Source organism: Cryptomeria japonica, chromosome 11 (assembly GCF_030272615.1).
Source record: "Cryptomeria japonica chromosome 11, Sugi_1.0, whole genome shotgun sequence".
Taxonomy (NCBI): domain Eukaryota; kingdom Viridiplantae; phylum Streptophyta; class Pinopsida; order Cupressales; family Cupressaceae; genus Cryptomeria; species Cryptomeria japonica.
The window spans coordinates 268,714,126-268,739,103 of NC_081415.1; the positions used below are offsets into that span (position 1 = coordinate 268,714,126).

The 24,978-nt window shown below is 33.5% G+C and overlaps 1 protein-coding gene across 1 annotated transcript; it reads left to right on the top strand.

The window, feature by feature from the left end:
• Positions 1 to 13,874: 13,874 nt before the first annotated feature.
• On the top strand, positions 13,875 to 17,066 carry LOC131069732 (uncharacterized). Its single transcript, XM_058005265.2, has 6 exons — positions 13,875 to 14,096; positions 14,197 to 14,342; positions 14,469 to 14,728; positions 15,648 to 15,741; positions 15,863 to 16,052; positions 16,398 to 17,066. The coding sequence occupies exons 1-6, from the start codon at positions 13,934 to 13,936 to the stop codon at positions 16,499 to 16,501; spliced, it is 957 nt and encodes a 318-aa protein (XP_057861248.2). The 5' UTR covers positions 13,875 to 13,933; the 3' UTR covers positions 16,502 to 17,066.
• Positions 17,067 to 24,978: the final 7,912 nt, after the last annotated feature.

Here is a 24,978-nt window from a genome sequence, read left to right on the forward strand (position 1 = left end):
AGAGAGAGAGAGATGTGTCTAGATCTTGGGGTGGAGAGGAGAGAATGATATAGAAAAGGTAGAGAGGGGAGAGAGGGAGAGAAATAAGGAGATAGATAGGCATAAAGCTCGGGGTAGACAAAGAGAGAGATAAATAGAAATAGAGAGAGAAGGAAAGAGGGAGGGAGGGAGATGGAGAGAGGGATATTTATGTAGATAAATAGAGGTGGGGAGGGAGGGATGGAGAGGTATGTAGAGAGAGGGAGAGGTGAAATAGAGGTAAGTATAGAGGGAAAGGTTGAGTGTGAGATAAGTAGAGAGAGATCATTAGAGAGAGGGGTATGTAGAGAGGGGGAGAGGGAGAGTGATAGGAAGAGAGATAGGTCTATAGATTGTGGGAGACAAAGAGAGTGAAATAAAGATAGAGAGAGAATAATAGGAGCTTAGTGATTATTGAAATTGTAATGGTGAAAAATTAAGGTTTCCACCATTAGATGTATGAACACCACTAATTTTTTCTTAGGGACCAACACATTGGGGAAAGATAGGAATTCGATAGATCTAAATCCAGTAGATCTAGATTTTGATCTAATTCAAGGGGTGTTGAATGTTCCCTCTTCTTTCCCTTGAGTTGAATTGATTTGTTGAATTTTCTGAAATTAGGATAAATGGATTCAAAATTGATGTAAAAATGTGAAAATAGTGAGCACAGTCATCGGATCGAGCCACAGACTTGGATCTTAGGATTATAAGAAGATTCAGAAATGTTCCCAGAAGAAGCTCCCAATTTGTCGAGACTGGTGTGACGGTCGCTTTGATCCTCTGAACTTTTCACACTTAATGGGGGATTGATTTGTCTATGCAAATAAAACTTATCTTGAAGATCGTAGCTATGTACCTATTTTCTACACACAAAAAGAAGGGGAAATAGGTTAGAAATAGGGGTTTTCCTAAGTCAAACCCCGGTTTAGGAATTAACCTTGAATGAAATGTTGCAAATACTAAAATAAATGATGGAAAGATATGCCTTAGATCTACAATGACTGATAATGATGCTTTTTTTTCTTAAATGTAATCACATATGTTGTATGAAATTTCATGAACATGACAAAACCCTAATCACACACACGTGCTTGCATATGACTGTTGTAATTTGATCCAAAATGGTTAAGTGAAGAATATGCAGCCTTAAAGACCTCTGAAAATTCTTGATGATGAATTATTCAATGCTTGAATGCTTTAGGTCTAATACTTGTGATGCTTGGAGTCTTAGGATGCTTTTGTCAATTTATCGATTAGGCTGGCCTCCAATGGTCATATTGAGCCACCAACTTCATTTCCCACTAGAGAGATGGGTCTCACCCCCTCCTTGAAAATTGGGCCCCAAAGAGGGGGACCGGAGTGTTGGTGGCGCCTTGATCCTCCTTAATCAAGGACCAAAATCAAGGCCCAAGGAGGAGGACACACCTCTAGAGAATCATTTGGTAGGTGTTTGAGACATAAAAGTTAGATTTAAGGCACTGAACGAACCCTGATAGGAGGTGAGGGGAGATGCTTTAAATTAGGGGCACAAATATGAGGTGTAAATTGGCTCGGTGATAATTTACGACACTACATTTAGCCCCCACTTTACCGATAGTATGAGCCTAGGCAAATACTTGCGGTAAAGTAGACGAAAGAGAGATGAAGGAAGGGAGAAAAGGAGCAATGAGGAGAACAACCACAAGGAGTATAAGACATCACTAATCTTGAGGAAACAAGCCCCCAAGCTTATGATCTTAACTTGCTCAAACACATGCAAAGGCACACAAAACAAGATAAAAACAAAAAAGGCAAACAAAAAGACCAACAAAGACGAACAAAGACAAAAAGACAAAAGACACACAACACAAAAGCTAAAGACCAAAAAAAAGACCTCAAGTCAACTAACCGAAGAGACATCAATATCAAAATGTCTCAACCACTAATATCATTCTTGAAAAATGTCATCTCAAGAACACAAGTGATCGCATAAAAGATCAAAGCATGCATCATCCATGAACCACCAATAGCAAAGCAACAATCTCACAAGAAGGAAAGAGAGAGCATGGAGACATGCTAGATGTGTTTTTCTATGAGATCCATGAGAAGAGTGAAAGAGGGAATGGATACACACCCTAGATGTGTTTTTATATGTGATCCATGTTGGGGACGAGAGTAGAAATAGTCTAGTTGTGTTCTACTATTTCCACTCATCCTTGTGTGAGTGTGCAAGTGATGTTTGGTTTCAAGTGTATAGAACCCCGTATAAGAGTTTGTTTTCTTTGGTTTTGAGCATGCTTCAACTTGTTTAAGACATATAATGAAAATGCAAATGCCAAGGGGCGAATGTCTGGTTTCAGGAACATCTCATTTAAGAGTTTTCTCTAGTCTCGAGAATGTGTAACCCCATTTAAGATAGATACATGCCTGGTTTCAAGGACATCCCATGTAAGAGTTTGTTTTCTCTGGTTTCAGGAATGTGTAACCCCATCTAAAACATATATTAAATGTTGTGACTGGTTTCGAGCATGAAGCATCTCATATAAGAGTTTTCTCTAGTTTTGAGAATGAACGCCCCATTTTAAGACATGCAAAAATATGGTACAATATGGTACAAGGAGGGCGATATAGGTGCCCCCCCTTAAGATGTCAACATAGCCCTATGTTGATGTCTTAAGGAAGCTAGAAATAAGGATACCTTCCTTCAACACCAAGGAGATATCCTTTAGGAAACAATGTCATAAATCCAAGCTAAAGAGGGAATACTCTTCAAGAAAGGATAAGATAGTTGAAAAAGAGATATCTCGCAACAAATGTAAAGAGAATCCTCGGAAGAGAAAATATCTTTTCTCAAAAGACATCTACCTCCAAGAGGAGTTCTTTGAACAAACATAACATCTTCTACCAAAAGAAGGGGAGGGGAACAAGAATACGCACCTTCTCCCTATTGCTAGGTGAAAGAGATTCTTGATGAAGAATAACACACTTTTGACCTGATACGAGGGGTAAGTTTATAATAGATGTACATTGCCAAGTGAGGAAGAGGTTGTAGCCAAGGACATACACCTCTTGCATAAGAGAGAATCCTTGAGAAAACAATAACTTCACACAAGGAATGACATCAAATCATAAGAAAACACCATTCAACAAAGGAAAAGTGGATCCCTAGAAAGGATAAGAGAGAAAGATCATTGCCCCCCATGCATGAGGAAAATGAGAAGCATTACACAACTCTTGAGGAGATATTAGACATAAGCGAATGCACAATGTACTCACATGAATAAATATCCAATGCAAGAAGAGACATTAATATATGTAAAATGCAACTCTAAGAAGAGGTAATCTTCAAAGAGATAGAGAGAGATAATTTAGAAAGTCATGTGTTCCACTAAAGGGAAAGATTAACCATAAAATTCATGCCACTCTATGCAAGAAAGGATATGAAAACATGAAAAATGCAACCCCTAAAGGGAATAGTGACATTTAAGAGAAAAGAAAGAAGATAGAGGAAATAATAAATGATGTTGCTGCCCAAAATGTTTGATATTGAAAAGAATCACCTCTTATGATAAAGATCCCCCAATTAAGTTAACTACTTGTATCATAGGTTGAGGAGGAACATGAAGGGTGAGAAGAGTGCTAAGGCACTACTTTCTCACCAAGAAAGAGAGCAATACTAGTGGATATATTTATTTAAACCTTATCAAATTGTTCTTGAACAAATTCCTTAAATGCTTTACATTTTCTGAGAGAATGACATTAGCTACAATGAAAAAGACAATGCTCATCACCTTCTTTATGCTTTTTACTAAACTTTATGAAATGAAAAAACAACATTCTTGTCATACTTTAATTTCCAAAAGATTCTAGTTGCTAACCTTTCTTGATCATCAATAGGATTAGACTTTGTCTCTTGTGATCTAGGACAAGGATTGATAGAAGAAGAAGGATTTTCATCTATGATTTTAACTATGCCTCTATCAACGAGTCCTTGCATTCCATTCTGAAAATTAGGGCAATCATTGGTGGTGTGTTCTCTAGTTTGGTGATATGAACAAAAAGGAGCTTTTGAAGAAGAAGAAGAACTCTTAGCTGAATGATAGGTTTGTTGTCTTGCAAGATGATCTTTGAAGTCTTAAATCATAAAGAGGTCATGCATAGGAGATTTATGATCATGTCGTAGGGCCTTTTGTGCTAGATTATGTAGGAGGGTTTATAGGGACTCTAATTCATTGTTCAAATTTACCAAGTCCTTGTCCTCTAAAACCTTGTTTTGATATTATGTTAAAGCCACTCCTATAAGAATCTCTTAATTGAAAAGGAGGAGGAACATTATAATGAATTTATTTGAAATTTGTAGTGTAAGTGTGTTTGGAGGAACAAAGGGACAAGTGGATGAAGAAGCAATATCTTGTGGGGGAGGATTTTCCTTTCTATCATCATGCATATCCTCTTTGGTGGATTGGGAAGGAAGATCTTTATCATCTAAGGCCTCATCTTTACTTAATGTTATGTTGGGAGATAGATCATGAATGAAATGCATAACATTATATTCTCTACAAATGTTTGATGACTAAAATAGGCGTTAGGAGAAAAAGGAGGATCTAGAGAGATAGAAACACCAACATTTTGATCTTTCCCCACTTGTGCTAGGGTATGTGTATGAGAAGAAGATGATGCCATGTTTCTCTTCAATGCTTGCTCTCCATTAGAGAGATCATTGATAGGAGTATTAGCTTGTTCTTCATTCATATTAGATACCTTAGGAGAGGTGCAAGTATTAGGTTTTCCATTAGGATCTCTAGGATTGGGATCTAAAAAAGATTTAATGTGATCTATATATGCAATGCATTTTCCTAAAAATATCACAATAAAACAACATGCACTATAAATGAAAGCTTTGAGATCTAATTGATTGAAAGGAAGAAATTTGGAAATTTTAAAAATTGGATTAATCAATGCCTTTACCAAGTTCATTAAGGGACTTGTTCCAATCATGGCTAATTCTATATAAATCTTCTCTCTTCTCATGCATTTGGTCGATTATCCCAGCAATAGTCTTGTGGTCAGTTTGGTGGGAGAGGAACAAAAGAATTTTTAGAAAAATTGCATCTCCTATTGAGAAAGTCCTTGAGGGGTTACAAAAATCTATTTCATAAGCAATGAATGCATATGTGTAGAGGCATAATAGTTGTAGTTCATTATTCACTTCATGGGATACAATTATAGTTAAGAAATGGAAATTGATCTATATTCCCAGTAGTTACTTCTCAACATCTAGCAACCATAAAAAAAATTGATAGATCATGTGTTGACTGGCAACCTACTCAGTTGAACTTTGTAAAGATTAATTTTGATGGATCTTCATGAGGAAACCCAGGTGATTCAGGGGCAGAAGTATGTATTAAAAATCATCATGGTGAATTGAAATCATATATAAATCTTCGATATTGCCAACAAGAACTAATAACATGGCAGAGGCTCAAGCATTATTGCTTGGTTTGATACTTGCAAAGAAGATAGGTTACTCAAAAGTTCATATTGAAGGGGATTCTATTTTTATTGCAAATGCTTGTAAACACAAAAAATCCTTTAATTGGCATATTCACTATGTCTTAGTTCAAATTTGGGACCTTTTGGATTCATTTGAGGAAGTCCACTTGTCGCATACGCTTCAAGAAGGAAACGGATTAGTAGATAGATTAGCAAATCTGGGGTGTGACAACATAGAGGCTGACTCAACTAAGGATGACAATGATTTACATTAAATCCTCCCCCAATTAGATGATATCATCAAAGCCAAGTTAAGCATGGGAAAAGAAGATAGTAATCATTAAAAATCAATCCATTACAACACACGTCATTTAGCTTCTTAATTAAACCTCATAGATTGAAAAGCACGTGAATCTTATTATCCCTATGCATATCCTTGGTTGCATGTACGGGTAGGCATTAATGGACTATTTGGCAGCTAAAACAATGAAAATATTCACACAGACATTATAGTTGGATCATGCGAATGCACGGCTTCGGCCTTCGCATTATTTAGAAATAGGTCACACGCACAAAATTTTTATTAACACTGCTTTGATTGTGCAGGCTTTTACTATTCCTGAAATTCAAAATATAGGTGGATTGTTTGTAATTATAAGCCTTTAGTACTCATCATTTTTTTCATATGCATCCTTCTAACTCCTACTTTTGCGTAAGGGTTTCAAATTAGTGCAAAATTCAGGAAGGTCTCGATTGAAGTAGTGGATGACACAAACATACGTAGGGGAAATGCAAAATAGTAGTGTATGTATCACTTGTCGTAGAAAACATATGAAATATTTGCCAAGAAATTTTAGAGTTAACATCTCTGTGGCAGAGTGGGAGCACCCATTTGCAGACCATATCTCAGATGACCATCTTGGGCAGGTCTTCTTCACTCAAATCTATTAAGTTAGAAAGAGCATCAAACGATTAATTAGGGAAGACTTCTTGTTTCCCCAATCAAGACAACTTATTTTTCCATCACAGTTGGTTTCAATTGTCCTTTCAAATTCTTTAGATCTGTTACAATCTCTCTCGTCGTTGGAAATCATTGTTGAGAAAGTTGTTAGAGAAGTGTTCTTTCCAGATAACAAAATTTTACTTGCAGTCCAGAAATACGACCTCTGGGAGGGGCAAGCACATGTTGAAGGCATCTTCCCGCGTCAATTTCTTCTTAATAGGCATGTGTTCCTTTCAATCTATGACAATATTAAAAATACACTCGAGATACATAATTATATATATTCAGAGGGCGTTGGACATACACCACAAAATAATTGGGCAAGAGATGAATGATAAGGTGAAGAAGAAAGTGAACACTCTGCTCATATTACTTAGGTCTCCTCATGATAATATCAAGGACCATCCCCTTCAACCTCCCATCTCGCAGGACTTTTAGTCTACAGTGTCAAACATTAATATTCCAGCAGAGCTTGCAGCTACACAGGTTGGTGGTGAATTTGCCTCTACTTCTCAAAACCAAAATGTTGGTGGTATGCATTTAATCCATGAACAATAGGATGAGAATGAGATGAATACAAAAGCAATGGAGGAATAAAATTATGTCTATTCCTCGATTTTGGTCTCATCGATTTAAAAGGTGGTCAAATTGCTATGCAACTGTTCAAAATTTTGTATGGATCTCAATGGCCAATTTTGGCATTCTATTAAGTAATCGATCAATGAGTAGTTAGGATAGGTGATAGTATTGTTTAGATTCTTGTGATGAGGATTGTAAATTCGATGTAATTTGTAATTCGTATTGAGCTATAACTAGAGGTTTTTTTGCTGGCTCTTTCCTCTTGGTATGCTCTTTGAACCGGTTTTTGTAAATTTTATTATATTAATATATACTAGTGGTCTACCACTTTTGCCAAAAAATAAAAAATAAAAAAATACCAAAGTGCTATGAAAGAAAAGAAACAATGTGAAGTGAAAGAAACCATTATCCAACACATGATTATGATAAATATAAGTGAAAAGAAAAGTAATCATATTTGAAATAGCAATAAATTAGATCTATTAAGTTCCATAATTAATTTTTTAAAATCAGATCTAAAATTAAAGTGATTAATTTTGCAACCCACAAATCCAATTAACCAAAATAAATTAGGGTTTTTATGAATTAAACCTCTAAATTTATGTAATTTGATTAAAATGAGATCTATGAGTTTAAATTTAAATTTTGAGATATTTCCAAATCAAATCTGAAACAATTGATCCAGATTTAAACAATCCACAAGCTCAATTTTAGAATTTAAAATTAGGGTTTTTGTGAAATTAACCTCTAAATTTTTGAAATTCCATTGGAAATTTAACTTGTAAATGTAAATTTGAATTTTAAATTGCATAAACACTCAAATATGAGAACATAAACCAAAATTATAGGTGTAAGGAGTCAGATTCACCAAAATACAATGGTGAAAAATTAGGGTTTTCACAATTAGATGTATGAAAACCACTAATTTTTGCTTGGGGACCAACATATTGGGGAAAGATAGGAATTAGATAGATCAAAATCCAATAGATCTAGATTTTGATTTGATTCTATGGGTGTTGAATGTGCCCTCTTCTTTCCCTTGAGTTGAATTGATTTGTTGAATTTGCTAAAATTAGGGTAAATGGACTGAAATTGATGTAAAAATGTGCAAACGGTGAGCTACAGTCATCGGATTGAGCCACAAACTTGGATATGAGGATTATATGAGAATTAGGACCTATTCCTAGAAGGAGCTCCTGATTTTTCGTTACCGGTGTGACGGTCGCTCTAGTCCTCCAAACTTTTCGCACTCCAACGGGAGATTGATTTGTCTCTACAAATAAAACTTATCCTAAAGACCACAACTTTGTACTTGTTTCCTACACACAAAAAGAAGGGTAAATAGGTTGGAAGTAGGGGTTTGCCTAAGTAAAACCCTAGTTTAGGAATTAACCTTGAGTAAAATATTGCAAATATTGAAATAAACGATGGAAAGATATACCTCAGATCTGCAATGACTGATAATGATTATTTTCTTTCTTGAATGTAATCACGTATGTTGTATGAATTGGCATGAACATGACAAAACCCTAATCACACACACATGCTTTCATATGAATGTTTATGATGTTTGGAGTCTTAGGATGCTTAGGTCAATTTACCGATTAGGCCGACCTCCAACGGTCATATTGAGTCACTGACTTCAATTCCCATCGAAGAGATGGGTCTCACCCCCTCCTTGAAAATTGGGCCCCAAAGAGGGGGACTGGGGCACTAGTGGCACCCTGGTCCTCCTCAATCAGGGACCAAAATCAAGGCCTAAGGAGGAGGACACAACTCCATAGAGTCATTTGGTAGGTGTTTGAGGCATAAAAGTTGGATTTAAGGCACTAAAGGGACCCGGATAAGAGGTGAGGGGGAGATGCGCTAAAGTAAGGGCACAAACATGAGGTGTAAATTGGTTCAATGACAATTTACGATGCCACAAATTTTTCTAAGTATGAGAAATCATAAGATCTAGAGCTTGGGGAGAGAGGAAAGAGTGATATAGAGAGAGGTAGATAGGGAGGAGAAGGAGAGAGATAGTAAAACATATAGGTCTAGCTATTGGGGGAGACAAAGAGTGTGAGATAGAGAGATAGCAAGAGAATGATGATAAGAGCCTACTAATTACCAAAATTTGACTAAGTCTAAAAAATTATAAGATCTAAAATCTAGAATCTGCATTATGACTCCTAGGGATTTGAAACCATTCTCAAACATCCTGCCAATATATACATAAAATATAACTTAAAATGCTTAAATGTTATATTTTATGTATATATCCTAATGAAAAAAAGCTAAGGCCATTTAGGCATTATCTAGGGGCATGTTCCTTTCCTAGCTTTATGTCAACAAAATACGTACGTGGTTTGCTTGTTTATCATAACACACATGTTTTTTTCTCTTAAAAGTAAATACATGTTTTTATTTCAAATAATGCATATGTGTTTTTTATTCAAATAACACGTACATGTTTTGGCATGTAATTAGCTTTGGATGACAAGCCTTAAGCTTGGGAGCTTCATTTCCCTTCTTTTTATGTGTTCTCTTCCTCAAATCTAGTTTCTCAACTTCCTCGTCATCGGGTTTACACATTATCAAGAGAGTATTTGTGAAATTGCCACCATAATTTCACATGTCTTTTGAGCTTTCTAACCATATAATTTTTTTAAAGATTTGAACAACATTAACATATTAGTTTTTAATTCATTTTAACAATATCTCTAGAGTTCTCAGAGACATATGTGAACCATTTTTCTAATAACTTTTGAATTACTTGTCCAATTTTAAAATAAAATAAATATTATTGTTCTAAACTTCATTATTTTTACTATAAAAATAAAATGGATTTTTGATTATTTTGGTGCAAGTTAGGCGAGGCACTTGAATGTGTACCTGATTTTTAGGATGCGTCCACTTTGAAAAATCATAAAAAAAAAATCAACAAAAAATATGCAACTTCTAATACTCACTCTTAACTATCTTTCTACCAAAGGGTTTTCCAAAATACTAAATGAAATTATAATTTTTTTTACGCACACACTAGACACTATGTTATGTTTTGCTATAAAAAAATGAACACTTTTGTGTGTGCAAAAGATTTGACCCCCTTAATCGTATCCATTTTCAAAAATCTTTGTTAGTTTGGAAACTAGATTCAAACAACTACAATTCTTGTTCTTTTGGTATCCTCAAAATTTTGAGTGAACGAGTCTCAAATTTCTCCTTGAAGTTCAAGTTTAGCTAATTTCAAAAAAAAAAAAGTGCCCACTTCTACCACCCTTTTTGTTCACCATCTTAGTGCACTTACCCACCACACTAACAATCTCTACCCAACTTAATTATATTAAAAGAATAGGGAACAAAAACAACAGTATCAAATTTTATAGTTATGTAAGAAAAAGACTACACTTTGTAGTGGAGGATCCCTACTATACGCTAAGGTTGCTCCCACTCAACTTAAATATTTTCAAAGAATGGGGAACAATTGGAATGGGATCACATTTTAAAGTTAGATAAGGAAATAAAATTCTCTAGAGGAGGCTTTCTATTAGGACTAGGTCCTCTTTGCACAACTTAAATATCCTCAAAGAATAATGGACATATGGAACGAAATCACATTTTAAAGTTACATAAGTAAAAGATAACAATCTTTAAAGGAATATCTCTACTATGGGGTAGGGTTACCTCCACACAACCTAAATGTCTTCAAGAAATACGAAACAAATGAAAGTGAGTCATAGTTGAAAGTTACATAAGAAAGAGATAACAATATGTAGAAAAAGGGTCTCTATTATATATAAGTTGGGGTCATCTCGTCGAACTTAAATATCTTGAATGAAAAATAGACAATTTAAATAGAATTACATTTTAAAGTTAAATAAAAATATGATAGACTATAGAGGAGGGTCTATATTGTGAACTAGGGTTACCTCCACCCAATTTTAAATATCTTCAAGGACTAGGGAACAAATGAACAAATTTCGCATTTTAAAATTACATAAGAAAAAGATAACAATTCGTACAAGAGGCTCTCTACTATAAACTAGAGTCACCTCATCTAGCTTAAATATCTTAAAAAATAGAGAACAAATGGAGTGGAAACACATTATAAAAGTTCATAAGAAAATATAACAATTTATAGAGGAGGGTCTCTATTATGGGCTAGGGTTATTGTTGGAATCCAAGAACACTGAGAGGGGGGGGGTGAATCAGTGGTCTACTAGAATGATCAATTTTAACCTTATTAAAACATGCATTCACCAATCGGTATACCGGTACATATAGAATTGAAAGATGTAAAGAAACCAATAAGCCAATCACACAAATGAATACCATAACACAAAGAATCATACGTGGAAAACCTCAAAGAGGAAAAACCACAGTGGAATTTGTGACCCACAATATCAATCCACTGGCCATATGAATAGATATTACAAAATGTAGGGGCTTGCACTTGTAGGAAGACTTATAGCCTAGAGCAAACTGCTCAATCACAAAAGGAGCCTCAATGACTACATACAATTCTAGACTACAATCCAGAGAAATGATTGAACTGCAATGATAGCATCTTCTATGCCTGAATACAGTTTTGGTTAAGCTCTATCTGTTCTGGTCTGAAACCCTAAACCCTTACCGGAATACCCTCTTACATAAATATACTCACATACATGATTTCTCTCATATATTTCGCATCTCCATTACATTTCATAACCTTACATCTTACACATTACAAAATGATCTAATCAACTAACCTATTACAATCTATCATGCCTTATGTCGGCTTACAAGGATTATTACAATATGAATATACATGTCGACTCAATAACATAAACACATGACTATCAAAATCAATTGTCGATGTCGGATCTCCCAAATGATGTCGGCCTCCAATACCGATAACCTGAATGTGAACCATGTCGGCCTGCAATGCCGGTAACCAAAGAGTTCCTTCCAACCTGCCGGTGTTGATGAAGTGTCTGTCAGTACACAACTAAACCAAAATATGAAGCCGGAACATGTTGCCATCACTGACAACATATTGAACCAACCAAATTGAGTGTCAATTGCCAATAGTTACCTCCACCCAACTTAATTGTCCTAAAAAATAGAGAACAAATAAAATGTAACTACATGTTAAATTTACATAAGGAAGCGATATCAATCTGTAAAAGATGATTCCTATTATAAACTAGGGCAACTCTAATGATCAAGTCTTGCTAAGTGCAAGGCCCGAAAATCATAAGGAATGAGACTAGGATTGCCCTAGGCAAATTTGATGAAATGGGTGCCCCTTAGTCCTTGATTCTCAACCAAAGAGGTTTTAGCCTAAAGGTTTATGCTCCTATATCAAACATCTTTGTAGATGATATAAAACCCTCCATAAAAAATAAAAAAATAATTAATTAGAACCACATTAAAGACATTGAATTTCCATAGTCCATAATAATAGGCACATAGTTTTTGGATTCAACTGTTTAGATTTGTTTAGTGTCAACATTTCAGGGCACGTTTCGTGATCCATTGTCCTCTAGCTCTCTAGGGGAGAGGACCCAATAGTTAAGCACATTCCAATAGCTATGATAGCACTTGTTGATTTAATGCCCAATATTTTTGACAATATTATGTCAATAGTTGTGACTTTAAAGTTGTTATTGGTGATGATGACTACCCATAAAATGTATCCCTTAGATCTAAAAAGCAATGAATCATGTGATGCCATATCAACGCACCAATAAAACATGACTTAGTGCAAAAGTATCGGTCTCACTTTTTTGGGGGACTTTTTGGACACCTTGGTAAATAGCATGTCGATGTGGCATCATATTTGTTGTGTGTGGCCTTGAAACCTTAGTTATAAGTAGGGGACTTGCCAATTACGCCATTGTAAAAAATGGGAGTGATTTGAAATTTTCAAGTAGGATTTTGAGAAGCATAAAATTAGGGTACTCAACTACTGGGTCCTCTCCCTTACTATCCTAATGATGAAGTACGATTCAAAATATTAATATGAAACAAATCTTATACAATTGAATTCAGAAACTACATACCTAGGGGAAATGAGCCAGTAGTCGCCATAGCTAACTTCGTACATCTTAAGCTCCTAAACAATTCATCTGATTTCAACGATTTTTTTTTGGTCGTCTCCGTATGCGACTTAACTGCTTAAAGCTATTGTTTTGGCTTGTGGGTAGTAACGATGCACGCTGTGGAATTTGTTATGTGCACAAAGGTCAAAAAGTACACATTTCAAAGTATGGTTCAATACATGATCACATTTGCACCAATAGTAGATAACTCAAAATAGCCAGTGGTAGTGGATAAATGCCCTAGTAGTAGTGCACAAATGTCCCAGATATGACAGTTATTCAATCCTATAACGAATAGTGACTCCTTCCCCCAACCCAAAATCGCATTTTAAAATTACATAACAAAAAGCTAGCACTATAAGAAGAGTCCCCATTAAAGGAAGACTACCCTACCCTACCCAACTTAACTATCACTTTACAAGTCAGAGTGAAACTAATAACAATACACAACACTATATGTTAGCATTAGTTGTGATCCATACTATCTCTAAAATTTATCTACACGTTTCCTTTGACGAATTGCAGAAGATCAAAAAACAAGAGCTAGCGTACGCAGGCGACAAAGATAACGTGTTTATTCCTCCTACAATAATAAAGTAGTTTGCACTTTTGACAAATCACAGAGAGATGTCCCGCGGATCACAGGCAGTGAAACCAAATCCAAAAGATCAAAATATCACATGCCAAATTAATAAAAAAGGTCTATTAAATTTAGCACGTTATCCTCCTTTTTTCCGCCGTCGGTTGGTGAGGCAGTTACCTTTCTTCCTCTTCATTCCTTATTCACATGCATCTCGTCAATCTATTATTATTATTCATCAATCTCACACTTTGCTTTAGCAGCCCCACAGATTTATTGGGAGTGGTGATCATGGAATCATCTGTAACAGATAAGGGAAAACGACCAGTATCAGATATGGATGAAAATGGCGGTGGGGAGAGGAACAGAGGTATTTTCATTTTGTTCTTTAAGTTTTTTTGGAGAGGTTAGACAAGAATGCAGATGTTGTAGAAGAATTTCAGGTTCTGATGGCTGTAATGTAATGGCAGATCCAGACAGAGAAGTGGGCATTATGAATCGGCCAGAGAAAGTTTCTGAGGAAGCAGGACCCAGTAAAAGTGGGATGTTTCAGCTTGAAGATGATGCGCTTTCTGCCATGAGCTTCACAGAGCTACTGAAAGGGAAATCATGTTCGGTGAGGCGTTGTTGTTTGTATTGGGATGATCAATTTGTGTGACAGATTGAAAATTATATAAGAATGTTTGTCCATTTGCCCTATAAAGATTTTGGGATATTTAATCTGTGTTTTGGGTGGGTGCAGGAAATGGACCAGGGCAATAAATTGGATGAAGATATAATCCGTGCATTTGTTTCAACTCCCGTTTTGAGTTGCAGGCGAGGAACCCAAGTGCCCAATCTGGAATTTTCTCTCATGCCCTCCTCCTCACATTCTTTGGACTTCTTACCTGCTACACCGAATACACCCCACCACCAGTTCAAATCGCTGCAGCAAAGCCCATCTCGTGGATTCCCTCTTTTCAACTGGGGAGGGGCTTCTCCTGCAACTGTCAATGGCTTCAGGTATATTTCATGTTTTAAATCATACTATATAATCTATCATCAGAATGATATATTCTGGTATATATTTTTTCTTGTTTTTCATTTGATTGAAAATTATTTGAAATTTATGACTTTAAAGATTAGAAAAAAATTATATACACAATTAAATTCAGAAATAACATGAAAAAAATTTCAAAATAACTTCCACAATAGTTTGTACGGCTTTTGCATTTGTTGAATAAAAGAAAAAATGGCTTCTGCTTTAGTTGGAAAAAAATAAGAAAAGAATTAGATAGGAATTCTGGAATTAAGCATTCATGGAAGGATGGCCCAAAAATAGAGACATGATGTCACAGTTTTTACAGAATCCTCTAGGTACTTTTCATTTTTAGAACCAAAAATAAAAAGGTTTCGCTGCACCATTGTTCTGTTAGTCACAACAGAAACGTTTCCCATGGTAAAGTCAATGCCCGGTTGTACTTACATTTAATTTTCTGCTGCTGAACAGTAGTTTCAACGTGCTGCATATAGGTCTGTCATGCCCTTTGAGTGAAGGGAGGGTTGAACACCATATGTAACCTGCCCACAAGTTAATCAGCTAGGCTGTTTATGCTGGTTTTTGTTTGTTGACATCTTAAATGTAGGTATTAGAGCTGTAAAATTTTCAGTCATGGAAAAGATCATAAAATGTGATTTATAAGAATGATGGGAAAAAAATATATATATAAATAAATTCAGAAATACTAAAATCTAATCTTAAATGTATGTTTAGTTTCTCTCAGTTTTCTGACTGTCTACATGCCATTAACATCAAGAGTTCTATATTTTTTTTTAAATGATGATTGAAATGAAATAGAAGTTTTTAATGATTTCCATGAAACCAATCAGTCTGTAAGGCCCCAACAAATTTCTAATTATTTCACGGCCTGTGATTTTAAAGGGGTCCTGCAGAGAGCAAACAGCAGCAAGAGCAAGGACAGCTTACCATTTTCTATGGGGGAACAGTGAATGTTTACAATGTTTCAACAGACATGGTAACTAATACATATAATTTTTTGGGGAGAAGAAATACATTTTCGCCATTACTATTAATTTACTATCAATTACTTTACTGTCAGATTGTTACACTCAACATGAATGTTCTGTGATTGGCAGGCCAAATCCATAATGAAGCTGGCCAGCAATGGAGGAAACAGCAAACAGGCCTCCAGAGCCAGTACACCCACATCCTTTGCCCCATCAACGCCAGTCAATTCCAATCCTTCTCCATCTCAAATGTGCCCCACTCCATCTTCCTCAACAGTCCGTGGCATTGAGACACGGCCTATCTTCACTCTGAAGACAGGTAAATGGGTGCCTTCAATCTTTAATGTTCACTATCCAGTATTTATTGTTTTGTTTTTGAAATTTTTTGTGTATAAATTTTGATTGCATTAATTTTTTGGATCATATTCAATTATCTATCATCAGAATGAGAGCTGTAGAACTCTTTTCTTCTTACAGCTCCTTTATCCAAAAGATGGATCATTGAATGTAATCGAAACATTGATATGACCAAAATTTTTTTAAAAAAAACAATAATCATTATAAAATGTAGAAATCTAATCTCTTATACCCAATACTTCTAATTTGAAAAAAACAAATTATTATAGTGCCTAACAAATGGCTTGAGTTGTCACGGGTGATGCAGCAAATCTTCCAATCAGTCGAAAGAATTCTCTGCAACGCTTCTTGGAGAAGAGGAACCGCAGGCTCTATGCCAGGGCTCCATATGACCCACTTCACCAAAACTGATTTCCCAAGAAAAACCAAACTTTTCCTTTGGTTGAATGCCTCGAAAAAGTCACCTGGGTATCTGGTCGTCTTGACCCACATCTTTGAAAACTGTGGTGGGTGGGCAGCAGTACATACTGTGCATGGTGTTGAGTGGGGTGGGCAAAAAGCAATATTTTGAATTCCAAATTTTGGCATGATCATACATTCATTCAAATGTGTATTCTGTGCATTCTAGACAGTATGATTTTCTTAGGTTATTAAAATCTGACTGTAGAAGATAGACAGTACGTTTTTTGGGGGGGTTTTCAAAATCTGACTGTAGAAGCTAATCGTCGCAATATTGACAGTAAAACTAATTTTCTATTATTGTAGCTATTATGCTGCAAAGGCTCTTTTACCTGCAACCAAATCAGGAAGGCAATGAAACAAAACTCCTCGGCCTGGAAAGGAGAGGATTGTACAATTAATAATTTTTGTATTGTTTCATGCTTTATACAAAGAGGAAAAAGGAGCCCCATAAGTTGAGAGAGGGTTCAACATGTGTGATTGTACTCGTGGAAATCATACTTGTAAAATTCAAAAATTCAAAAATAAAGATAATTTTTCTTATATTAAATGTGGTATTAAAAATTGGTAATAAGTTGTGTGTTTGTCAATGTTAATTTAATGAATATATATAAATATGTATGAATTGATATTAGATAAATTAATTATTAATTTGGAATAGATAAGTATAATAATGATAAGTAGTGAGGGTTTAAATTGGTTTGAAGTATTTTATATGTAGATGATGAGTAGCTTGTTCAAAATCTTGAAGAAAGGTCTATGTAGGATGTGATGCCAACCAAGCTTCAACAATTAGACCTTTCATCTTAGCGACAGTTGGATAAAGGAAAAGCTTCCATATAAATACCAGTTGATTATTCTTAAGATTGTTGATTGATAAGCACATCCAAGAGGATTCCATAAATCTTGTATCCCTTCTAAGACAAGAAAATTATAAAAATCAAGCTTTCTTGTTAAACAAATTGAAGCCCAAAGCTTGATGAAGGAATTGAATATGGAAGTTAATGAGATTACTCTTAAATAGGGCAAATATTTTGCGAGGGATAGTGGTTGTCTTCTATCATATGGGGGTGGGATATGATATCACCCATTACTCTTCACATATTCAAAAGGGATATAGGGGCCAAAGATATATTTCACAGTGTTGATTGGGCCAAAAAAGTTTCATTTGAGTTTGAATTCCATCTTGAATTTTAATTTTTACTAATATGGCTTATTGCTCCTGTGTAGAAAGCCTCATATTTATATTTAAATGAACCCCTTGGAGTTAGGAGGACACCTAATTGTGAAAGGAGTGGGGGATACTTTTCAAGGTTGCAACATTTACATTAAACATGGAAATGTTTAGTGAAGCTAATACTAAGAATTTGCACATTGATTTCAACAAGTTTTAGGATGATCATAGAGAGCTTCTCAGTGAATTCAATAAATAAAGGGTAAATGTTGAGAGGTTGAAATTACAATTGGAGGAATAAAAGCATAATCTTTTAGGAATACTTTTGATAAGGCAATATGATTTGGAGCAATGTGAAGTTCATTCTTTGATATTGGCCCTTGCGATTTTGTGTTTAAAGATGATTTCGAAAGTAGATGAATAGATACAATATGATTGTATCTAGTGGTCACACTTGAAGTATGTACTTCCTAATGAGACATTTAAGGTTCCCAAACCCTTTAACTATATCATGAAAATAAATAATTCAAATTCTCATTAATATAAAACTGAAGTGATACACCTTCAAAATATATTAAAAATGACATATTACATCTCACACGTTAAAGTGCCTAATACATGTATAAGCACATGAAAGATGATACACAAATAGTACAACTTAGATCTCATGCCATGCGATCAACACTGTACAAAATGATGATATACAAATACAAATAATATACAAGTAATGATATATGAAATATAACCAATGAAGTCTTTGGTTGTCACTAACCCACACGATCATCTACAAATCCAAGAGATGAGAACATGGTTCATGTGATTTTATGCCCAACCAAGAAGCTTACACTTTCTCGAAATTCTTCATACTAGCTGCATGCATTTCTAACATGAGCATGCAATGTCCTACTATTATGATATGACAAAGAAACATATATAATATGCTAGACAAACATTCATCTATTTTAATGAAAACATGCAACTTTGTCCAAAGCACTTAAAAGATTATATCAATATATCTCAAAAGGAGTATTAACCTTCTCTATTAGCCCATATTCAACATCCCTTCTCGCAAGGTAAACCCACATCACACAAAGGAAGAGAACTACTTTACTTAATAAAAGACAATCCAAGAATAAATTGCATATGCTCCTTCAAATAACTTTTTTTTTTAATGTAGATGATAAACATTATGAGACTAAGTGCCTTTCTTTTCTTACCATGATATCATGCAATATTTAACAACTTTTCATGCGAAAATATAATCTACGTGATTCTTTATGCATATTAATCTTTTAATTTGATTTTCATACGATATATATTTCAAATGTATATGCTACCTAAGCTCATGTTTTTCTAACCATTTTATCTATGTGTGTGTGTGTTGGAAATGATCTCATTACATGTATAATAATCTCAAAAGAAAGACCAATTAAATGATTACATGCCCTTAAATAAGATTTGATTTCATACTATAGTCATGATAAAATCTGAGATAAAGATTTGAGGAGATCATTTTTGCCATTCAATTATATACTCTTATTGTATAACTATATATACGCATATGTAGACCATTATACATACATATCCATATATGTATGCGGTTATATATATTGCTCAGTTTTAAATCAAGACAATGAAAATGCTAAACATTTCACTAATTTCATGATTTCTATTGCAAACAACATAAATATACTTTTGTATATATTCAAATACAATGCACATACACATAACCTTCATAGACATCAAAATAGAATTCTTGAAAACACTGTACACATCTCATTTTCGTGATTTCCAAACCATATTGCAAGAATTCTCAAAGAATCAATCTCATGGATATAGACAATTCACAATCAATTCATTCCATTGCAACCACATGGGTGAGAGATCCACAAAAGTACATAACTCGTAGATCCTAAATAATGAAAAATGTAAACTCATCATCACATCAATAACATGTAAAACTAGAATATCAAAGTAGATAACATGTAGATTTCAAGACTCTGATAACAAATTACTAGCAAACCCAATTTTCCAAACAAAACCACAACTTAGCACCATATTCAAAGAACAATAAAATAAGTCTTGTAAATTTGAAGTTGTTTTCATCTAGAAATCTATAAGAGTTTGAACACAATTTTTTCACATATCTACAAACCACATATATTTTTAACATGTAAAGTTGGCAAAACTATATTTGTAGTCCAAGGGGTTGTGTTCTATTGGTTAAAACATTGAGTTCTCATTGTGGAGATCAAAGTTCAAATCCCAAAGGGACATCTAATATGGAATTCAAAGTTGTGACTCTTAGTCTTCCATAGTTGGCTTCTAGGTGGTTTCTAATAAGTGGATTCTAATTTGTGACTCTTGGTCTTCCATAGGTTGATTCTAGTGTGGTTGCTTAAAATGAGCTAATGGTGGTTTCTAATAAGTGGATTCTAATTTGTGACTCTTGGTCTTCCACAGGTTGATTCTAGTGTGGTTGCTTGAAATGAGCTAGTATTAGTGTCATGGTTGTGGTTGCTTGATATGAGCAAATATTAGTGTCATGTAATGGTCTCAAGTTGATGCTCGTATGAGCAAAATATTTGTAAATGATCTGGAATATAAAAAAACTATATCTGCACAAATCTAAATCCACTTTAAACATTGAATCACACATTTCATCTAAAACAATGGAATACTTAGATCTATATAGACCCACAACTTTTTTGGAAAACAAGAAAATTACAAAACTTTCAAAGGAAATAACGTGTCTAAAAGCTTATAAATATGAAACATACAAACTTCACAACCATGTACAAATAACTAGTGGCTAATCATGTGCCATCATTTCATCATCGATAAAGCTACAAGCTTGCTCAAACCATGCACAAAGAATACATGTAAATATGGAACTATTTTACATCTAGAAAAACCCCAAGGGAATCATACTCTAAAAATAGTATATTGATAGATCTGCAAAACCGCAAGTTGTGATTAATCATGTAAAACTTGTAAAATCATAGTGTTGATGAACACATGCAAATTCGTATTCAAATTATCATTCGGAAGACCCACAAGTTTTTAAAACACCATAATAGTTAAATTTGAAAAATGTAATAGCATAAATAAGAGAAACTATAGATTTTGAATGAAAAATATAAAAAACCTTCGATATAACCAACATGAAACTGATACATGTAAGTACAACTAACCAGAAGAAGAGGCCCACTTGTAGCTCAACTCAATAACCACCAGCATGTACAGGAAATGGAGCTAGGTTATTCCAAAAACTTTCAAATCATCCAATGATCAAGTCCATAGCCAGGGACTAAAGCCAAGAACCCAACATAAGCACATCAAATAATAGTCATGACAACCCAATTTTATACATATGATTAGGGAACCAAGAAAAAATATCCAAAATATGAACAATCTATTGCACATGGCTAAAAAATGAAAGAGCATCACAATGCATGAGGGTTATCATATTATGTCAAATAGGGGCTCCAAATCAATATCATATCAAATGTAACCACATGATTAGCTTCATAATACTCCATTCTTCAAAATTCTTTCTATCTCTTAAAAACAAGATCAATTACAAGACTTCCACTCACACAATGATTAATATTCAATCGATTCCTTCATATAGATTCCCTCAAGTTTGTTAGGAGAAGAAATCACAATAGAAGAGATACATATAACCTTAAACACCATGCGTCCTTTGCATGCGATAACATACAAACATGTGTAAGATGCCAAATCAAGGTGTCATTCCCACAAATGACATCATTAGAAGCACATGAAATTTAATTACATAGGAAAGTTATCAACATTAATAATTAAATAATCAATTCAAGGAAATCAAAGGTTGAGACACCTTATTCCTAACAATAGTCAAGATGAAGTATTTTTAGGTTTAGTGTTTTGTGTTTATATTTTTTTTACTCAATACTTTACCCCTCATATTTTTATGGTTTCTCATTATGCATTTTTAGTGCACAAATCCCCAACTAAGAGCCAATATTACACATTAGTGAATTTGGACTCTAGATTCCTTTGTTTTTAATAATATTCTATATTGTTAAGTCACATTGCCCTTGTTTTGGTTGTGCATTATTTATATTACACATTGATGGCTTCTATGTGTCTTGTATGTACTTTTTGTTAGATCATCTTGGTGACTCGCTATATTTGGTCATTTTCTTGTTAGTTGTGCGTTTGTTTCTAACATACATCATTGTTGACTAATCCCATCATGCCATTCCTTTACATCAATAAAATTCTTGCTTGGTGTTTCAATGATGTACTATTATTCTTGGAGGTCCATGTTGTTCACCTTGCCTTTCTAACATGCCACATTTTTGGTTTTCTTCTCATTCTTATTCGATCCTTGTGTTTTGGTTCTTGCATGCATATTCCTAGATAATTTAATAGTAATTAATTTATATATTTCATGTCCCACTTGACCACCACATTTTTTAAAAATATCTAAATGTGATACATTTTAATAAATTATTATAATCACATTCTTCATTCACATTAGCAAACTTGTGTGCCAATCCTTAATACCCACTAGCTAAATAATAGTTATCTTTCCTCTTGTGCGCAACTAAAGGCATTTGATGGAGCCAAAAGACCTAGACAACATCAAGAGCCTAGTATAGACCCAACTTCAAAATTTGGACCTAGTTTTTAGGGACCGAGGAACTAGGGCACCCCTGCCCTAGGACCAAGGTGCTAGTATTTTTTAGCAAGAACACAAAACTTGCATTCCAATATGTATTCCATCTTTAACAAAAAGAACAAATTACTTGCATTATCAATATAATATTGTGGTGACAACTATTGCTTATCATAAATGCAAAAGTGTATTATGCCAAATTCTCTCCAATGATCACTTCATAACTCATGCTAAAGTGCAATGTGAAGAAAAATATCCAACTCAAACTATTTTTCAGTTTTAGAATTGCTTGCAAAACCTTCAAAATTGTATACCAAATAGTTAAAACATTGTAATTTATTGTTCTTTACATATTTCTCAAATGTTTGATATTAGCTAGTAGGTCCATTGGACATGTCCCAAGTGGTTCCACTAGAAGAGAAACTATTATAAATATCTTATGGTGAGAGATAACTTGCACCTTCATAATTTATATATTCAAAAATAAATTATATCTTTAACTAAAAAAATATTAATATATAAAAAATTATATTTATAATTTAAAAAAAAAATTGAATTATTATATTTTAAGAACTTATTTTTTGTTAATTATCATATTTAAAAATAAAAAATAAAAAATATTTTTTAATTTTTTTAAAATATTTGTCATGATATTTTACTTGTTATAATTAAAAATTATATAATTCAAGAATATGCTTAAATAATTATAAAAATACCTAAATAAAATTAAAATTTGTCTACTTATTAGTGATTATATTTTGATGTTTAAATAAATTATTTTAAAATAATTAATACTATTGCATTTGTATTTGTGTGCAGGTAGTAATGGCCTTGAGGCTAGTGGTTTGCAATCATTTTATTGACAATTTGATCAAAGTTATAGTATTTAACAAAAAAATTATTTTGATAAAGAAACTCAACTTCAATAATTCTAACAACTATAATATTATTAAACCTAGTAAAATTACGAAAGTTGATTTTTATTTAATAAAAAAATTATTATTTGATTTTTAAATATAATGACATGAAAACAAGGGTACAAATGAAACTATTAAAAAATAACATTCAAGTATATAATATTTATCAAAACAATTATAAAAATAATGAGCATTAACTTTTTCAAACCTAAAATTACAATAATAAAACAAACATCAAGGGGTCCTTGATTCATTGGTGACGTTTGACATCATACGCCATAAGGTCAAGATTGTACCCAAGATAATTTTGGTGGAATGGATACCTCTCTCTTTTTGACCCTAGGTTAAAAAGAAGTTTCTTGCCCTGGGTTAAAAAGAAGTTTCTTGCTATCAATAGTAATTTTATAAAGTACAGATAACATTAAAAAATTAAAAAATTCTAATAAATTAAATGAATAAAATTTTGTAATTGATAGAAAACCAATTTATTAATAACTAATTAGATTTCACTCAATACAATAATAAGATTTATGCCCCTTTAAAATAAAATATTTTGATTTTAATTTTACATTCAATTAAATCAAGATTGCAGCTTAAAAAATATTTAATTTTAATTTTATATTAAGATTGAAGCTTAAAAAATTAATTTTTTTAACTAAACTGCAGCTAAAAAAATGTTATGCTGTAAGTAAAAAATGGAGGACAATTTGTGACGTGAGGAAACCGTTCAAGTTACATGCAACACGTGAGAGAATTGGAAAGACATGTGCGTAAATTTAAAAAGACCACAAAACTTGTTCGTCCGCATTCCACGGCGGAAATCCCGTATTGGTGGCAAACCCAAGATTTCCCTCGTGCTTTTTTAATTCATTTTCCTTTTCACGTCTCCTTTCCAAAAATAGATAGGGTTTAGGATGCTCTAAATTAAATTGGTAATTACCAAATAATTCCTATAAGTTGGTAATGATAACATATACAAAAGATTGATTTATTTAAATTAATTGGTATAAATATATTTATAATTTTATTTTTATGAATTGGGGTTAGAAATATATTCCATTTTAGGATTATATTATTGTAGTGTTCAATCTAATAAGATCGTTAAGGATCAAGTCATCTTTCATATGAAATGGGTTCTTCGAAAATATCAATTTGAGTTGGTGGAAAATGCCAACTTTATTGTCAATGTTTGGAAAATATCAATTTGAGTTAGTGGAAAATGCCAACTTTATTGTAAATGTTTAGAAAGATGTTTCATTCTGACAACTCTATTATGATAATGTACCATGTGCTGTCATCTTCAGTGTAAAGCAAGTTCATAGAAAATGTCAAAAGATATATGAAAAGAGAGTGTGTGTCTTTTGCATAAATAAAATTATGAGTTTTTTGTTTTTAAGATCTCTTACTATTTATGGTTAGAAGGATATTTCATTTAACAACCCTCCTATTTGTAACACACATTATGACAAAGATCATTGAAGACTAATTCATATCCTATATATATATATATATATATATCCTCTCTCTCTATATATAAACTTTAGAACTTAGAATAATATTTGGAACAAATACCTTCTCTTTTTAAAAGACTATTTAATTAAAAAATATTTAAAAAAAATTCATTATCAATAAAGACTTGAAACCTTAATTCCCACTAGAGTAGGAGGGCACG